Source organism: Aquarana catesbeiana, linkage group LG08, assembly GCF_042186555.1.
Source record: "Aquarana catesbeiana isolate 2022-GZ linkage group LG08, ASM4218655v1, whole genome shotgun sequence".
Taxonomy (NCBI): Eukaryota; Metazoa; Chordata; class Amphibia; order Anura; family Ranidae; genus Aquarana; species Aquarana catesbeiana.
This window is the reverse complement of record NC_133331.1, coordinates 147,724,281-147,743,638: the sequence shown is the minus strand read 5'-3', so window position 1 is coordinate 147,743,638 and position 19,358 is coordinate 147,724,281. Positions and strand designations below refer to the sequence as shown.

Here is a 19,358-nt window from a genome sequence, read left to right as displayed (position 1 = left end):
CATTCTTTGGCAATTTATTCTTCAAAAACAACTTAGAATTTGATGAAACTACTCATCCTGCACCAAAACTAAAGAAAAATTGGGAAGTATCTTTAATGACTCTAAAGAATTTCCAACCGAGCTATGTGCCAGAAAGATATCAGCATAGATGAAAGTCTAATGGCCTATAAGGGAAGGCTAAGCTGGGTACAATACATTGCATCAAAGAGAGCACGATTTGGCGTAAAATCCTACATGCTATGCAAATCGTCAACTGGCTACATTTGAAATTCAGTCATATACACTGGAAAAGGAACAAAATTCAATCCAAAATGCAGCAACTATGGAATGGCAACATCTTCCTTTCTTGTACTCAATGAGCCATTGCTAAATCAGGGCTAGTGCGTAACAACTGACAAATTTTATACGTCTCCTGAAATTTACGAGTTACTTCTGCAAAACAAAACAGATGCCTATGGAACCGTTAGGGATAACGGGCACGACATGCCACCAATGTTTGGCAATAAGAAGCTGAAGACTGGAGAAATGGTTGCCTGGCAGAAAAGCAAAATGATGGCACTGCGATGGCGTGACAAGAAAGATATGTGTCTTATTAGTACAGTTCATAATACCTTCACTGGTGTGCACGAAAGGTGGGAAAGAAATCATGAAGCCACAAGTAATGATAGACTACAACACCATCATGGGAGGTGTCGATAGAGCCGACCAAGCAATGACATTCTACCCAGCAATGAGAAAACGGCAAAAGTAGTACTACAAGAAGATCTTCAGGCATCTTCTTGAGCAATGCATGTGGAATTCCTATATTGTGCTCCAAAAAATTAATTCTGACTTAATTTGAAAGTTGCCAAACGTATCTTTGTGAACCACCAAACACCATCAATGGCTGTGAATAGAGATGGACGTCGTGCTGTTGGCATTGTCAATCTGGAACGCCTGACTGGTCGTCACTTCATGGACTACATCCCACCAACTGAGAAAAACTTCGCACCTACAAGGATTTGCGTGGTTTGTTGCTCGAAGCAAGATGACAGTGGAAAGAAAATCAGAAAGGAAACCAGGTTCCATTGTCTGGAGTGTGACGTCGCACTTTGTGCAGTCCAACCTTTCAAAATTTTTCTTACCCGGGATGTTTACTAAACTGATATACAATGCCTAGAATTACAATGACTAGTAATATTGCACGCTTGTTTAGACAAATGTCAGTGTTTTTGGTTTGATTACATTATTGACAAAAATGTATTATAATATTTTTTATAATTATTTATTATAATTTATGATTTCGTGTTTCAAACTTTAGCATGTCTACTAGACTCTTGTCTGGACAGATTTGAGTTATTCCTAAGAATTACAGACCTACAATAAAAAACAAATTTCCATGCAAAACTAAATACCGCTTTGACATTCAAAAATACTGACATAATCAGACCGCCAAGGGAGGTTAAATTGTATTTGTTCTCTCTTATGTTTAACCACTTCCCGCCTGGCCATCATTCCATTATCCTGATGGGGCGTCGTATAACGTCTTTCAGGATAACATGCCGGGGAACGGTGTGTCACTCTGACACACTGCATCTCCGATCGTGGTAAGGAGCCTCTGACGGAGGCTCCTTACCACGTGATCAGCTGTGACCAATCACAGCTGATCACAGCGTGAACCAGGAAGTGCTGGTAAATGGCTTTCCTCAGTACGCACTGACAGGGAGAGCCGATTGGCCGCTCTCCCTGTCAGAGGGGGGTCTGCGCTGATAATCAGCACATTGATTATCAGCACAGCCCCCATGAGAGGTGCCCATCAGCTGCTAGTCTGTGCTCCACCAGTAACGCCCGTCAGTAGCTTCTCATCAGTGCTGCCTATCCAGTGCCATCTATCAGTGCCACCTATGAGTGCAGCCTATCGGTGCCCATCAGTGCTGAATATCAGTACCACCTATCAGTGCCCATCAATTCTATACATCAGTGCCTCAACAGTGCCCATTAGTGCAGCCTCATCAGTGCCCGTCAGTGAAGGAAAAAACTAAATTTTATAACAAACTAAGAAAAGGGTTTTTTTTTTTTTTTCAAAAATTCCTTTTTTAGTTGGTTTAGCAAAAAATAAAACCACAGAGATGATCAAATACCACCAAAAGAAAGCTCTATTTGTGGGAAGAAAATGATAAAAATTTAGTTTGGGTACAGTGTTGTATAACCACACAATTGTCATTCAAAGCGTCACAGCGCTGAAAGCTGAAAATAGTCCTGGGCACAGTGGCGTAGCGTGGGGGGTGCAGGGGGTGCCGTGGCCCCGGGCGCGACATTTAGGGGGCGCCAGTATGTGTCACTGGCTGCCTCCTCCTATTTTAAAATTCCTGTGTCCCCCACTCTCCGACCGCCATGTTAAATGTCCGGCGCCCTGTGATTGGGCGTAAGGGGGTCATGTGAGGCGTAGGGCTGGCCTGTCCTCGATCGCTCCTGAAGTCCCGCCTCCACACATGACCCCCCATACGCCCAATCACAGGGCGCTGGACACTAAACATGGCAGCAGGCAGAGCGCAGGGGAGCGAAGAAACAATGTGAGCCACCGCTGTCTTCTCCTCCTCATCCGGATCGATGCAGGCCAGGATAAGAAGGTGAGTGAGAGTCATGTTACTGGCCGGGGGGGGGCAAGAGAGAGAGAGGCTGTAGGCAGGACAGTATAGTGTAGTATAGTGGTCAGTATAGTGGACAGTGTAGTGTAGTATAGTGGTCAGTGTAGTGTAGTATAGTGGTCAGTGTAGTATAGTATAGTGGTCAGTATAGTGTAGTATAGTGGTCAGTATAGTGGACAGTATAGTGTAGTATAGTGGTCAGTATAGTGGACAGTGTAGTGTAGTATAGTGGTCAGTGTAGTATAGTATAGTGGTCAGTATAGTGGTCAGTGTAGTATAGTATAGTGGTCAGTGTAGTATAGTATAGTGGTCAGTATAGTGTAGTATAGTGGACAGTGTAGTGTAGTATAGTGGTCAGTATAGTGGACAGTGTAGTGTAGTATAGTGGTCAGTATAGTGGACAGTGTAGTGTAGTATAGTGGTCAGTATAGTGGTCAGTGTAGTATAGTATAGTGGTTAGTATAGTGGTCATTATAGTGTAGTTTAGTATGGAGGTCAGTGTAGTGGTCAGTATGGGGAGCAGTGTAGTGGACAGTATAGTGTAGTGGACAGTGTAGTGTAGTATAATGGACAGTGTAGTATGGTGGTCAGTATAGTGTTGTGTAGTATAGTGGTCAGTGTAGTATAGTGGTCAGTGTAGTATAGTGGACAGTGTAGTATAGTGGACAGTGTAATGTAGTATAGTGGACAGTGTAGTATGGTGGTCAGTATAATGTAGTATGGCGGACGGTGTAGTATGGTGTACAGTGTAGTATGGTGTACAGTGTAGTATAGTGGACAGTGTAGTATAGTGGACAGTGTAGTATAGTGGACAGTGTAGTATAGTGGACAGTGTAGTATAGTGGACAGTGTAGTATAGTGGACAGTGTAGTATAGTGGACAGTGTAGTATAGTGGACAGTGTAGTGTAGTGGACAGTGTAGTGTAGTGGACAGTGTAGTGTAATATAGTGGACAGTGTAGTATAGTATAGTGGACAGTGTAGTATAGTATAGTGGACAGTGTAGTATAGTATAGTGGTCAGTATAGTGGACAGTGTAGTATAGTGGTCAGTATAGTGTAGTATAGTGGTCAGTGTAGTGTAGTGGACAGTGTAGTATGGTGGTCAGTATAGTGTAGTATAGTGGTCAGTGTAGTGTAGTATAGTGGACAGTGTAATATAGTGGTCAGTGTAGTGTAGTATAGTGGACAGTGTAATGTAGTATAGTGGACAGTGTAATGTAGTATAGTGGACAGTGTAGTATAGTGGACAGTGTAGTGTAGTATAGTGGTCAGTGTAGTATAGTGGACAGTGTAGTATGGTGGTCAGTATAATGTAGTATGGTGGACAGTGTAGTATGGTGGTCAGTGTAGTATGGTGGTCAGTGTAGTGTAGTAGACAGTGTAGTATAGTGGTCAGTGTAGTGTAGTATAGTGGACAGTGTAGTATAGTATAGTGGACAGTGTAGTGTAGTATAGTGAACAGTGTAGTATAGTGGACAGTGTAGTATAGTGGTCAGTGTAGTGTAGTATAGTGGTTAGTGTAGTGTAGTGGACAGTGTAGTATGGTGGTCAGTATAGTGTAGTATAGTGGTGAGTGTAGTGTAGTATAGTGGACAGTGTAGTATAGTGGTCAGTGTAGTGTAGTGGACAGTATAGTGGTCAGTATAGTATAGTGGTCAGTATAGTGGACAGTGTAGTATAGTGGTCAGTATAGTGTAGTATAGTGGTCAGTATAGTGTAGTATAGTGGACAGTGTAGTATGGTGGTCAGTATAGTGTAGTATAGTGGTCAGTGTAGTATAGTGGACAGTGTAGTATAGTGGACAGTGTAGTGTAGTATAGTGGACAGTGTAGTATGGTGGTCAGTATAGTGTAGTATAGTGGTCAGTGTAGTATAGTGGACAGTGTAGTATAGTGGACAGTGTAGTGTAGTATAGTGGACAGTGTAGTGTAGTGGTCAATGTAGTGGACAGTATAGTGGTAAGTATAGGGGTCAGTGTAGTATAGTGGACAGTGTAGTGTAGTGGACAGTATAGTGGTCAGTGTAGTATAGTGGACAGTATAGTGGTCAGTGTAGTATAGTGGACAGTATAGTATAGCGGTCAGTGTAGTATAGTGGACAGTATAGTATAGCGGTCAGTGTAGTGGACAATGTAGTGTAGTGGACAATGTAGTGTAGTGGACAGTGTAGTTCTCAGTGTAGTGTGTAGTGGTCAGTATAGGAATCAGGTAGGTCAGTACTATTGTATTTGAAGGGACTCAGGGATAGCCAAAAGTCCGCAGGTTAGGGGGCGCAAATTACTTGCCTTGCCCCGGGTGCTGACAACCCACGCTACGCCACTGCCTGGGCAGGAAGGGGGGAAAAGTGCCCGGTATTGAAATGGTTAAACAAGATTTTACTTATGTGCTTTGCAGCTGTTTGCAATATCTTACATTTACAGTAAATATGTCCAGATGTTTTAAAAAAATTAGAGCATGGTACATCAAACTATGCTGTATGTTACACTTGGTTAGAAAACTACCGAGATTTTTGACATTAAAAAGAAAAACAACATGTAAAATAATAGCCAGAGGTCTCAATAAACATAACTTTTGAAAGGCAAAAGGCGATTTTTTAAAATTTCTCCGCAGAGTGGTTAGTGTATTATAAATTTCCCTCGAGTAAAAAAGTAAAGAACCTTGGAAAAGTAAATCAATATATAATATTGATCATCGTACAAACTCACCGTCGCAGTCAAAAAGTGCAAAGACTACATCGCAGACATGGTCAGAGAGCTCCACTTTGGCCACTGTCCTGGCAACTTGCTGCATTGTAACTAGGAAGAGAACAAAAGTTCTAAATTAGTTTTATTAAAATTCCCAGAAGTATTACACATTGCCCTAACTCTTGACAATGTGCAGCTGGTTATGATTATGCTAAACAATTTTTTATATTTAAGCGCCCAATATTTCAGAGAAAAAACAAATCTATTATATATATTGTAAAATACTACATTTTTAAACAATCGTCATACTGTGGTAAACCAGACCCTTATGTCATGTAATGCCAGACTCTTATGGGGCTTAAAAACAATACTTGATGTTATACTCTGAAAAAACTTTTATTTACTTCATTAATTTATTTACTTTTGTTTTGGGCAAAGCTAGGAAGGGTTATAATGTTTGCTACATTATTTGCAGTCTATGTCACTGTTGGGAAGACCCCAATTGATACTCCAAAAAATCTTCAGGGATCTCTACACTTCACTTATGTGTTAAAGTATGGGTAAACCTAGTAATACCTCTATACGTACAAAAGCTTAATTTCTAAATGGTGTTATACAATATGTACCTTGAGGAATACTCTTTACAGGATCAAGGAGAGGCTAACACTGAGAACTGAGCGATCAAACACTGCCAATCATGCAGTTCTCACTGCTCCCCAAGCAGAGAACTGGTGACTGTCAGTCACCGCCGTTTGCCCTGTCTTCTCCTCGCTCATAGGAGTGCTGGGCTGTGGTGGGACGGAAAGGCTGAGCCAAGTGCTGGTCCAAGCATGTGGGTGGATCCCGACCATATGGTCACGATCTTGCCCGAACCTGGACCCGCTCTGTGACGTCAGCCGATAGTGTCCTTACGCCTGCTGTCTGTTGAGAACAAGTCACAGGAGTGCAGAATGAACAAACAAGCTTTGGCTGTACATCTCCTCTAAAGCAAATTCTTCATGACAAGTTAGACATTCAGCGAATAATAAATCAAATACAAAATAGTAAGAGTTTATAAAAAGTAAGGGAACGTTTAAAAAAAATAAACATGGGGGGGTGGGGGTATTTATACACATGCCAAGGGATAGTTAAGGTCACCCACATGACGGGGTGCATGTTAAAAACTATTATTTATAACGGTGCACAGATATTTTTCTGTAGCATATAAAAGTGCCTATTTGACAATACAATGGTCAGCACAGTGGCTTAGCGGTTAAAACCTCTGCCTGGCAGTACTAGACCTGTACGTTCTAATCTCAACCACAACACTACTTACATGGAGTTAGCATATTCTCTCTGTGCTTCAAAGGTTAATGGACTCCTGTATAAATTGACCCTAGTATGTGTACGTATGAATTTCAGGGGACCTTAGATTGTAAACTCCTTGAAAGCAGGGACTGATGTAAATGTACAATATTTATGTAAAGCCAAGTGTAAACTGTTGGCACTATATAAATACTGGTTTTAACCACCTCAATACAGGGCACTTACACCCCCTTCCTGCCCAAGCCATTTTTCAGTTTTCAGTGCTGTCGCAATTTGAATGACAATTGCGCGGTCATGTTACACTGCACCTTAATTAAATTTTTATCATTTTTTTCCCCACAAATAGAGCTTTCTTTTGGTGGTATTTGATCACCTCTGCAGTTTTTATTTATTGTGCTATAAACAAAAGAAGAGGGACAATTTTGAAAAAACACAATATTTTTTACTTTTTGCTATAATAAATATCCAATTTTTTTTTTTTTTAACAAATTTTTTCCTCAGTTTAGGCCGATATGTATTCTTCTACATATTTTTGGTAAAAAAAAACTGCGATAAGCGTATATTGATTGGTTTGCGCAAAAGTTATAGCGTCTACAAAATAGGGGATAGATTTATAGCATTTTTATTATTTATTTATTTTTTACTAGTAATGGCGGCGATCTGCAATTTTTATTGTGACTACGATATTGCGGCGGACACATCGGACACATTTTTGGGACCATTCACATTTATACAGCGATCAGTGCTATAAAATTGCATTGATTACTGTGTAAATGTGACTGGCAGGGAAGGGGTTAACACTAGGGGGCGCTCGAGGGGTTAATGTATGACCTAAGGAGGTGATTCTAACTATGGGGGGGAGGGGACTGACTGGGGGAGGTGACCGATCGCTGTCCCTATGTACAAGGGACACGCCATCGGTCTTCTCTCCTCTCTGACAGGACGTGGATCTGTGTTTACATGCACAGATCCACGCTCCTGCTCTGTTACCCGGCAATCGCGGGTGCCCAGCGGACATCGCGGCCGCCGGGCACGCGCACCGGGTCCCGAGTGACGCAGCGGGCACGCACGCGCGCGCCGCCGGCGGCGCGCGCCCCCTAATGGCTCGGGAGGGCGAGGACGTCATATGACGTCCTCCCAGAACAACAGAAGCCTCGTCCAGCCGTCATATGACGGTAGGCGGTGGCTTAGTGGTTAAAGGATATTAATGTAGAAACTTCTAAAAGGTCAACATTTCATTCTAATAAGTTATCTGGAATCTGTATTTACCATTTTTCCACCTTCCAAAAGGGTTTGAGTACTGCTTCCTTTTTATTTAATTTACCAGACCAATACTTATAGCAGAAAGCAGTTGTGCACTTTCAGAGCACTTCAAGTTCTAGTTGACACTTTTCCAATTTGTAGCAAATTTGCGTGACAAGTCTCCAGTAAGAGCAAAGTTGCAGTGGTGAGTCTATAGCAAGTCCTCTGTAAGTCACAGTAATCACTGTGGTGGGATGACTATTGCACAACATAACTGAACCAGAACTTGCAGAATGTTTGCAAAGAAAGTTGATCTGGAGTCAAGCAATGTGGACTTGCTGCAATTGTGCAACAAACTTGTGAAACCTGGTAGGTCTAGCTATAGATTAGCAAGTCATTTTGAAACTTGCAGCTCAATTGCTTGCTATCTGGGAAGCTACAGTGCCTTGAAAAAGTATTCATACTCCTTGACATTTTCCTGATTTTGTCATGTTACAACCAAAAACGTATATGTATTTTTTAGGATTTTATGTGATAGACCAACACAAAGTGGCACATAATTGTGAAGTGGAAGGAAAATAAATGGTTTTCATAAATTTATTTACAAATAAATATGTGAAAAGTGTGTTGTGCATTTGTATTCAGCCCCCCTGAGTCAATACTTTGTAGAATCACCGTTAGCTGCAATTACAACTGCAAATCTTTTTTGGGGATGTCTCTACCAGCTTTGCACATCTAGAGTGACATTTTTGCCCATTTTTCTTTGCAATATAGCCTAAGCTCTGTCAGATTGGATGGAGAGCGTCTGTGAACAGAAATTTTCAAGTCTTGCTACAAATTCTCAATTGGATTTAGGTCTGGACTTTGACTGGGTCATTCTAACACATGAATATGCTATGATATAAACCATTCCATTGTAGCTCTGGCTGTATGTTTAGGATCATTGTCCTGCTGGAAGGTGAACCTCGGCCCCAGTCTCAAGTCTTTTGCAGACTAACAGGTTTTCTTCTAAAATTGCCCTGTATTTGGCTTTATCAATCTTCCCATCAACTCTGACCAGCTTCCCTGTCCCTGCTGAAGAAAAGCATACCCAAAACATGATGCTGCCACCACCATATTTCGCAGTGGGGATGGTGTGTTCAGGGTGATGTGTAGTGTTAGTTTTCCGCCACACATAGCTTTTTGCTTTTAGGCCAAAAAGTTCAATTTTGGTCTCATCTGACCAGAGCACATTCTTCCACAGGTTTGCTGTGTCCCCCACGTGGCTTCTCGCAAACTGCAAATGGGATTTCTTATGGCTTTCTTTCAACAATGGCTTTCTTCTTGCCACTCCTCCATAAAGCCCAGATTTGTGGAGTGCACGACTAATAGTTGTCCTGTGGACAGATTCTCCCACCTGAGCTGTGGATCTCTGCAGCTCCTCCAGAGTTACCATAGGCCTTTTGGCTGCTTCTCTGAATAATGCTCTCCTTGCCCGGCCTATCAGTTTAGGTAGACGGTCATGTCTTTGTAGGTTTGCAGTTATGCCATGCTCTTTCCATTTTCCGATGATGGGATGGATTGAACAGTGCTCCATGAGATGTTCAAAGCTTGGGATATTTTTTTTTATCCTAACCCTGCTTTAAACTTCTCCACAACTTTATCCCTGACCTGTCTGGTGTGTTCCTTAGCCTTCATGATGCTGTTTGTTCACGAAGGTTCTCTAACAAACCTCTGAGGGCTTCACACAATAGCTGAATTTATACTGACATTACACACAGGTGGACTCTATTTACTGATTAGGTGACTTCTGAAGGCAATTAGTTCCATTTTAGTTAGGTGTGTCAGAGTAAAGTGGGCTGAACACAAATGCACGCCACACTTTTCAGATATTTATTTTAAAAAAATTCTGAAAACCATTTATCATTTTCCTTCCACTTCACAATTATGTGTAATTTTGTGTTGGTCTATCGCATAAAATCCCAATAAAATCCCAATAAAATACATTTACGCTTTTGGTTGTAACATGACAAAATGTGGAAAATTTCAAGGGGTATGAATACTTTTTTCAAGGTACTGTATGTTCACTTTAATCATTAATCATATACCAACAAAAATCGTGTCTTTTTTTTCCCCCCTCACAACTGAGCATTCAATGCGAACACAGGTCAACTTTATTTACCATTATTAAAGCGGACCTTTAGTAATTTTTTCAAATTTCCATCTATTAAATCTTCTGCCCTTGTTCTTTTACTTTGGCTAGCAAAACATTTTTTTTCTATCAAAGTGGTTGGAGGGAAGCTTCAGAATGGCAAAGATGTTTTTATTACAATTTACATGAGCAGACTGCAGTTCCTCTTTAAGTTTGTAAAGCCTCCTTTATTCAATCAATGCCATTGTGTCTTCTTTTATATTTGGGCAACACGCAGCAAACATATTAAATGAAGCCCATACATAACTAGATACAGATAACTAGATGCTACAACCCCTGGCAAAAAGTATGGAATGACCATTCTTAGAAAATGTTCATTCAATTGTTAAATTGTGTAAAAAAAAAAAAAAAAACAAACAAAACAATTAGGCCCCTTTCACATGTGGGGACCGCATGTCCGTATTTCATCCATCCATTTTCGGATGAAATATGGACATACATGCATCCCTATGGGATAGCGGGTGACAGCAGATGAACATCCGCTGACACCCGATATCATCCGTCCCCGCTATTGTCCGGTTCTGCAGACGGAGTAAAATCCTATTTTTCTATCCGTCTGCAGAGTGGATCGGATGAACACGGATAGACGGTCCGTGTTCATCTGATCCCCCATAGGGGAGAGTGGAGATCTGACAGGGCGGTCCCTGCACAGTGTGCAGGGACCGCCCTGTCATCCGCCGGCTCAGCGGGGAGCAACGGAGCGATCCCCACTGAGCAAGCGGATGTTCACGGGTCTGATCAACACGGATCCACACGTGTGAAAGGGGCCTTACAGACATGGCTCAAAACTATTTTTAACATTCCAACCTTCTGGCTTAAGAAATACTTACAAAAAAAAAGAAATTAACCACTTGAGGTCCGGGCCATAGCCGAATGACGGCTACAGCGCGGACCTCAATCTCCGGGAGGACGTCATAGGCGTGCGCGCTGTGATCACCGAGTCACGGAGACTCGGATGATCACAGATCCGAGTAAGGGGCCGGTCCCGGCCCCTTACCATGTGATCAGCTGTCAGCCAATGACAGCTGATCACATGATGTAAACAAAACACGGTAATCGGTTTCGTTTTCTCCTCACGCTGAGAGCGTGAGGAGGAAAAAAAAGCCGATCACAGGCTTATGTGAAAGGGACATCGGTCCCAAAGAGGAAGGAGGCACAGATGCCTCATCTGTGCCTCCAAGTGCCATTTGTTATTGCCACCTGCCAGTGCCCACAGTGCCCAGAAGTGCCACCAACAATGCCCACAAGTGCCACCAACAATGCCCACAAGTGCCACCAACAATGCCCACAAGTGCCACCAACAATGCCCACAAGTGCCACCAACAATGCCCACAAGTGCCACCTAGCAGTGCCAGCTAGCAGTGCTGCCAATCAGTGCCCAATCAGTGCCCAACACTGCCACCCATCAGTGCCCATCACCGCCACCCATTAGTGCCCATCACTGCCACCTATCAGTGCCCATCACTGCCACCTATCAGTGCCCATCAACGAAGGAGAAAAATTACCTGTTTGCAAAAATTTATAACAAAATATAAAAAAAATATAATTTTTTTTTTTTAAATTCTGTCTTTTTCAATTTTTTTAACAAAAAATAAAAAACGCAGAGGTGATCAAATACCATCAAAAGAAAGCTCTATTTGTGGGAAAAAAATTATAAAAATTTCGTTTGGGTACAGTGTTGTATGACCGCGCAATTGTCATTCAAAGTGCGACAGCGCTAAAAGCTGAAAATTGGTCTGGACAGGAGGGGGGTTTAAGTGCCCAGTAAGCAAGTGGTTAAACTGTAGTCATTTGCAACTGTTTTTGCAGATCAAGCAGAAGGAAAAAATACAGTATGGCTGTCATCTCCCCTGTGCCTTCACCTGACATGCAACCCCATATCATCAATGATTGTGGAAACTTGCATGTTTTCTTCAGGCAGTCGTCTTCATACATTTCATTGGAACGGCACCAAACAAACGTTCCAGCATCATCACCCTGCCCAATGCAGATTGGCGATTCATCCCTGAATGTCACTTTCATCCAGTCATCCACAGTCCATGAATGCTTTTCTTTAGCCCACTGTAACCTTGTTTTTTTCTGTTTAGCTGTTAATGATGGTTTTTGTTTGGCTTTTCTGTATGTAAATCCCATTTCCTTTAGCCAATGTCTTACAGTTCGGTCACAGACATGGACTCCAGTTTATGACCATTTGTTCCTCATTTGTTTTCTTGTGCATTTTCTATTGTTAAGGCATATTGCTTTAAGTTTTTAACTTGATGCTTTGATGTCTTCCTTGGTCTACCAGTATGCTTCCCTTTAACAACCATCCCATTTGATTTGTACCAACGAAAACCATCATTAAAGGGTAAGCTCATCTTTGCAGAAAAATCTGTAAGGTTTACTTACACAGGATGCCCTCCTCACCCCCCCAGTCCCGCTGACCTGGAGCGTGGCGATCACCCGCACGGACACATCCGATCGCCGCCTCACCATCCGGGGATGAGAAATCCCCCGCAGATTAATCTCCAAAATGTACCTCTTCAGGAGGTTCGTTTAGAAGCATTCTAATTGTTCAGCGCCGTCACATGGGTGGCACCGACCAACCAGAATCTGTGTAGCACGTCCTGTCACCGCAGGCAAAGAGGAGAAGAAGCCGCAGGGATTTGAAATCCCCGGACAGGTACAGCGGCGATATGAGCCATCAGTGTGGGGGATCACTGGACTCCAGGTTAGCGGGACTGGGGGTGGGGGTCCAGTGTAAGTTCACCTTACAGATTTTCTGTACAGGTGAACTTACACTTCAACACCTAAAAAGAAAAAAAAAAAAAAAACAAGGTTACAGTGGGCCAAAAGCAACCATGGACTGTGGATGAGTGGATGAAAGTGATATTCAGCGATGAATCGCCAATCTGCATTGGGCTGGGTGATGATGCTGGAACTTTTGTTTGGTGCTGTTCCAATGAAACGTATGAAGACAACTGCCTGAAGAAAACATGCAAATTTCCACAATCATTGATGATATGGGGTTGCATGTCAGGTAAAGGCACAGGGGAGATGACAGTCATTAAATCTTCAATAAATGCACAAGTTTATATTGAAATTTTAGACACTTTTCTTATTCCATCAATTAAAAGGATGTTTGCTGATGACATCATTTTTCAGGATGTAATCTGATGTAGATGTTTGTTTTAAAACTGCAAAGTACATGGTGATTCCATAATATTTTCCTCAGAATTGAGTGATTCCATTATTTTTTCTCTGCTTGATCTGCAAAATCAGATGCAGCTGACTACAGTTTATTTATTGTTTCTTAAAGCCTAAAGGTTGGAGTGTTAAATGAAAATAGTTTGTGAGGCATATCTGTGATTAGTTTTTTTCTACACAATTTAACAATCGAATGAACATTTTCCAATAGTGGTGATTCCATACTTTTTGCCAGGGGTTGTAGTATTTACTAAGATTTCTATGTAGTGCACCATGAATAAAATATGTTCAAGGAAGTATAATTACACCCACCATAGCTCCACTGGTTTCTAATAAAATTGTTTTAAAAGAACATATATACATATCAAGGCATCTTGCCTGCCTTTATTAGGAGCCAGCAAAGACCAACTATTTATTAAATTGTGTATGCATGTGACGATTCTAAACCCAGACAAGATTTGGTGTGCTAATAGATAAGCATGCTGAATGTTTCAGATCAATAATAAAGACAGGGTTCGGACTTTAGAACACCCTTGCGCATATCACTGTGCTCCTGGGATCTGCTCAGCTAACTCTAAAAACTGTCACAAGACCTTGATATCACCCTGTAGGCAGGTCCTAAATGCCCTGATTTTTTTTTCAATCACAAGTTTTTACTTAATAAGGAGGATCACTTGAAAACATTAGAATGGGCATGGTCACCTTCTAATACATCTTTGGTATTGAAAGAGATTTTTTTTATTAGTAAGCTGAAAAAATATCCCTGACCTATATACTGTACTGTAGTAAAATCCATACCTAGGACACAGGCTGAATATTCACAGCTCTGGGTTTTATTCTGTACCTTCAGGTGACTTGATACTGGCAAGTTTTTGAGAACCCTGCTCTTCCCAGCTTTAACTACCCCACTCTGTGAGTCCTCAGTTTTGTAGCAAGCAATGCAAAGTAAAAAAAGAATTAGAAAGGAGGGTGTCCTGTACTGTACTTCAAAATATAAAATGAACATGTAAACTGGAAATTCCTTTTTATCCTTTGGTCATCCACCTGAGACTAAACTGTGAATAGTGTAATTTTACCACCAAGTTTGAAAAGTGTACATCCTTAAGCCTAGTCCAGCGGACTAACAATCCCATGTTAGTATAGAAAATAAAAAAGCGCGCTATAGATCTGAAGATCCTATATAAAAAGTCCAGCAATCACAAATCCCAAGTGGATGACATGAAAATCTTGAAAAACAAGTCCTGTAAGTGAGTAATCAAGTGAACACATATGAAGGTTGTGCGCTTACCAGAAGTAAGCCAAAATAGAACAAGTGGCTTAAAACCCAGCCGGGGCCTCTGGAAATCGACCACAAATGGAATAAAGACAAACTCCAACCGTGAGGGCAGATCCGTCAAGGATTATCCAAAAATATATGAGAAAAAAACATAGCATAATACTGATAGCACAACAAATGAAAAAAAGGGGAAAGAGGAAAACAGCACACCACCAAACAAAAATCATATATAATCATAAACCACATCCAGTGCCTAAACACAAATCGGATAGGTAAGTGAGTGCCATGCAATCATGCAATGAGTGAAAAATTACTGAATAAGTATAGGTAGAGCCTTACAAATAATCTGCTTACCAGACACTTCAAGGCTAGTAAACATATAATCATCACCAAGTGAACGATATGGAAAAGAATCCCTCTGGGTGCAACAAGTGACTTATAGAATCTGCTTACCAGAAATCTAATAAGAATAGGCAGGTTCAATGGGCTAAAATCCACACACCATAGGGAATGATACAAGGTAAGAAGTTCCGCATACCAGGTGAAAGTTCTGCTTACCAGATGTCAGATATAGGCAGGCAGATTGGCTCATACACAGAGCAAAGTCCCGGCAGGAAGAGTGTGGGTACGTCCTGGTAATCCCGACTTACGCTCGGCAGTGCGGAATCAGATAAAAGAAATGGCCAATAGTGTGATATTGTATAAAACCAAGGCTTTAATAAAAAGAAATGCACTTACAATAGAAGAAAAGGATAACAAACGTTGCCGGCCGGCACAAATAGCAAAGCTCCCGTCCTCAACAGGGCGACGTGGTGACGTCAGCACGTCCCTCCCAGACGCGTTTCGTCATACGTTGATTTCTTTTATCTGATTCCGCACTGCCGAGCGTAAGTCGGGATTACCAGGACGTACCCACACTCTTCCTGCCGGGACTTTGCTCTGTGTATGAGCCAATCTGCCTGCCTATATCTGACATCTGGTAAGCAGAACTTTCACCTGGTATGCGGAACTTCTTACCTTGTATCATTCCCTATGGTGTGTGGATTTTAGCCCATTGAACCTGCCTATTCTTATTAGATTTCTGGTAAGCAGATTCTATAAGTCACTTGTTGCACCCAGAGGGATTCTTTTCCATATCGTTCACTTGGTGATGATTATATGTTTACTAGCCTTGAAGTGTCTGGTAAGCAGATTATTTGTAAGGCTCTACCTATACTTATTCAGTAATTTTTCACTCATTGCATGATTGCATGGCACTCACTTACCTATCCGATTTGTGTTTAGGCACTGGATGTGGTTTATGATTATATATGATTTTTGTTTGGTGGTGTGCTGTTTTCCTCTTTCCCCTTTTTTTCATTTGTTGTGCTATCAGTATTATGCTATGTTTTTTTCTCATATATTTTTGGATAATCCTTGACGGATCTGCCCTCACGGTTGGAGTTTGTCTTTATTCCATTTGTGGTCGATTTCCAGAGGCCCCGGCTGGGTTTTAAGCCACTTGTTCTATTTTGGCTTACTTCTGGTAAGCGCACAACCTTCATATGTGTTCACTTGATTACTCACTTACAGGACTTGTTTTTCAAGATTTTCATGTCATCCACTTGGGATTTGTGATTGCTGGACTTTTTATATAGGATCTTCAGATCTATAGCGCGCTTTTTTATTTTCTATATTCTGTTTTGGTGTGCCACACTTATAACCGCAGCTTTTATATATATATATTTTTTCCATTAGCGCAGTTTTTATTTATTTTCAATCCCATGTTAGTACAGCGATCTCCCCACTAAGCTATTGTGTTCCGACAGGGGACCGATGATGCCGCCGCCCACCCCCACAGAACACACTTTTTGGTCATGCTCCAAACGCCCGGCTTCTTTCAGACCGGCTGCCGTAAACACAGGACGAATGTTGGCTGGTTGCTAATGAACCGGCCGATACCGCTCAATATACGTCTTGTGTGTACAGGGCGTTAAGTGCATACATTCCAAACACAAACCTGTATTCCTGATGGAAATAACTTGCTAAAGGTAAGGGTTCAAAATAGACAGGGTGATCCTGTCTTACCTTGTCTGTGTCACTGGTTCCTGTTGAGGGTCCAGGCTTTGCCTGTCACAATGAATGTCTTCAAAGATGGAGTTCCATACAGATGGACCCTGGTACTGGACCTGTATAGCACCCTGGGGCTAATTACACGCATTGCACAAAGTGCCAAGGCGAGACACACGCAGGATCCAGTGCCCAAAGCAATGTTACAGGCCATCACCATGGTTTAGGGTTCCCAAAGTTAAAATGAGGATGTATCAATCTGGATGTACTGCTTCTATTGTAGTAGTAGTAGAAGGCAGTGAGGAGTTGGTTGAAGATTAGTGAAATAATATACTAGTTAGCTAAGAGTGATTTTTCCACAAGGGGAAAGAAGTCCATCATCTTAGAACATCAGCAAAGAATGGAGGACTTACAGAGTAGGGTAGGATTATAGGTGGAAGCCCAGGGGGCATGTCCTCAAAAGCTTGCCAGTGTTAAATCACCAAGGTACCAGCTTATAACTCGGGGTCTATGAATATTCACATACCTCCCAACATTTTGAGATGGGAATGAGGGACACCTACTAGCAAATGTATGTAGGCATAGGACACGCCCCATGCCATGCCCCCTTAACCACTGGGCACTTAAACCCCCTTCCTAACCAGACCAATTTTCAGCTTTCGGTGCGCTCACATTTTGAATGACAATTACTCAGTCATGCAACACTGTACCCATATGAAATTTTCGTCCTTTTTTTCACACAAATAGAGCTTTCTTTTGGTGGTATTTGATCACCTCTGGGTTTTTTATTTTTTGTGCTATAAATTAAAAAATACCGAAAATGTTGGGAAAAAAATGAGTTTTTCTTCATTTTTATTATAACATTTTGCAAATAAGTAATTTTTCTTCAAAAATTTGGGCCAAAATTTATACTGCTACATATCTTTGGTAAAAATAACCTAAATTAGTGGATATTATTTAGTCTGTGTGAAAGTTATAGAGTCTACAAGCTATGGTGCCAATCACTGAAAATTGATCACATCTGATCACACCTGATGTACTGAGGCCTATCTCATTTCTTGAGACCCTAAGAGCCCATTCACACAGGGACGACTTGTCAGGCGACCTAGTCGCCTGACAAGTCGCCTCCTGTTCTGTACAATGGAACCGTTCTAATCAGAGTGACGCAAGTCGCTCCGACTTAGAAAAAGGTTCCTGTACGACTTTGGGGGCGACTTGCATAGACCTCTATACAGAAGTCGTTTTGCAAGTCGCCGCGGAAGTCGTTTGCAGGTCGCCTCAGCGAGTCGTGTTGCCCCTGTGTGAACCGGGTCTCACAAGCCAGGCAAGTACAAATACCCACAAAATGACCCCTTTTTGGAAAGTAGACATTCCAATGTATTTAGTAAGAGGCATGGTGAGTTTTTTGAAGTTATTTTTTCCCACAATTCTTTGCAAAATTAAGATTTTTTTTATTTTTATTCACACCAATTTGTCATTATAACAGGTTATTTCTCTCACATGGCATGTACATTACACAAATGACACCCAAAATATATTCTGCTACTCCTCCTGAGTATGGCAATACCACATGTGTGAGACTTTTACACAGCCTGGCCACATACAGAGGCCCAACATTGAAGTAGCACATCCAGGCATTCTAGGAGCATAAATTACACATTTAATCTCTCAACCACCTATTACACTTTTGAAGGCCCTGGAGCACCAGGACAATGGAAACGCCCACAAAGTGACCCCATTTTGGAAAGCAAACACCCCAACGTATAATCTATGAGGCATAATGAGTCTTTTGAATGGTTCATTTTTTTCCAGAAGTTTTTGGAAAATGTGGAAAAAAAATGAAAACGCATTTTTTTTTACACATAGTTGTCCATTTCTAAGATATTTCCAACACATAGCATGTACATAGCAAAAATGACACCCCAAAATATATTCTGCTACTCCTCCTGAGTATGGCGATACCACATGTGTGAGACTTTTACACAGCCTGGCCACATACAGGGGCCCAACATTTAAGTAGCACATTCAGGCGTTCTAGGAGCATAAATTACACATCTAATTTCCTTACAATCTATCACATTTTTGAAGGCTCTTCATATTTCTAACACATAGCATGAACATACCAAGAATTACACCCTAAAATACATTCTGTTGAGCAAAGGGTAAACAAAAGATTACCTGTGGTTTTAGTAGTGCAGTTGTCCACAAGAGGAGAGCCCTGATCCAGGCAGCTGGCAGGGACATGGTCAGCGACAGTGATTGGAATTGTCCAGGCAGCAGGCAAGAATATTGTCCATAGTCAGTACAGGCAGGGATACTGTCCTTATACAGTCCAGGGTCAGTGCAAGTAGAGACATTGCCAGCAGTGCCAAAATATTGGTCCTGGTAGTAAGCAGGAACATGGTCCAAGTAGCAGGCCAGGAAAGAATGGGGACAGGGGTAGAGGCTTATCCCACCCAAATCTCTTTGAAGCCTCCGAGTCTCCAGACCCTAAATCTGGGAATGAGAAAACTAAAAAATTAGTTTTCTTCATCCGGAAAAACATTTCTGGAGCCCCTCACATGTGTGAGACCCCTGTGTTCCCACTAGCATAGCAGGGTAAACGATCAGTCCAAGAGGCAGGCAAAAAACGTGGTCAAACAGTCCAGGGTCAGTTCCAAAGCAGGCAGAGGTAGGTACAATTTAGCGTTAGGCATAAGCTTGGTCGTATAACAGGCCAGGGTCAGGTCCGGAGAAGGCAGAGGTATGCACAGTTCAGCGCAGTGGCATAAGGGGTGTGGAGGAAAATGACAGGAAAT

At 41.8% G+C, this 19,358-nt stretch overlaps 1 protein-coding gene across 3 annotated transcripts in view; it reads right to left on the bottom strand.

The window, feature by feature from the left end:
* MICU1 (mitochondrial calcium uptake 1) overlaps positions 1-19,358 on the bottom strand; it is a 524,563-nt gene that overhangs the window by 21,527 nt on the left and 483,678 nt on the right. For all 3 annotated transcript variants that reach the window (XM_073596557.1, XM_073596558.1, XM_073596556.1), the window contains one exon: positions 5,333-5,422. In XM_073596557.1, the coding sequence (XP_073452658.1) occupies positions 5,333-5,422 (90 nt within the window). The remainder of the gene's footprint in view (positions 1-5,332; positions 5,423-19,358) is intronic.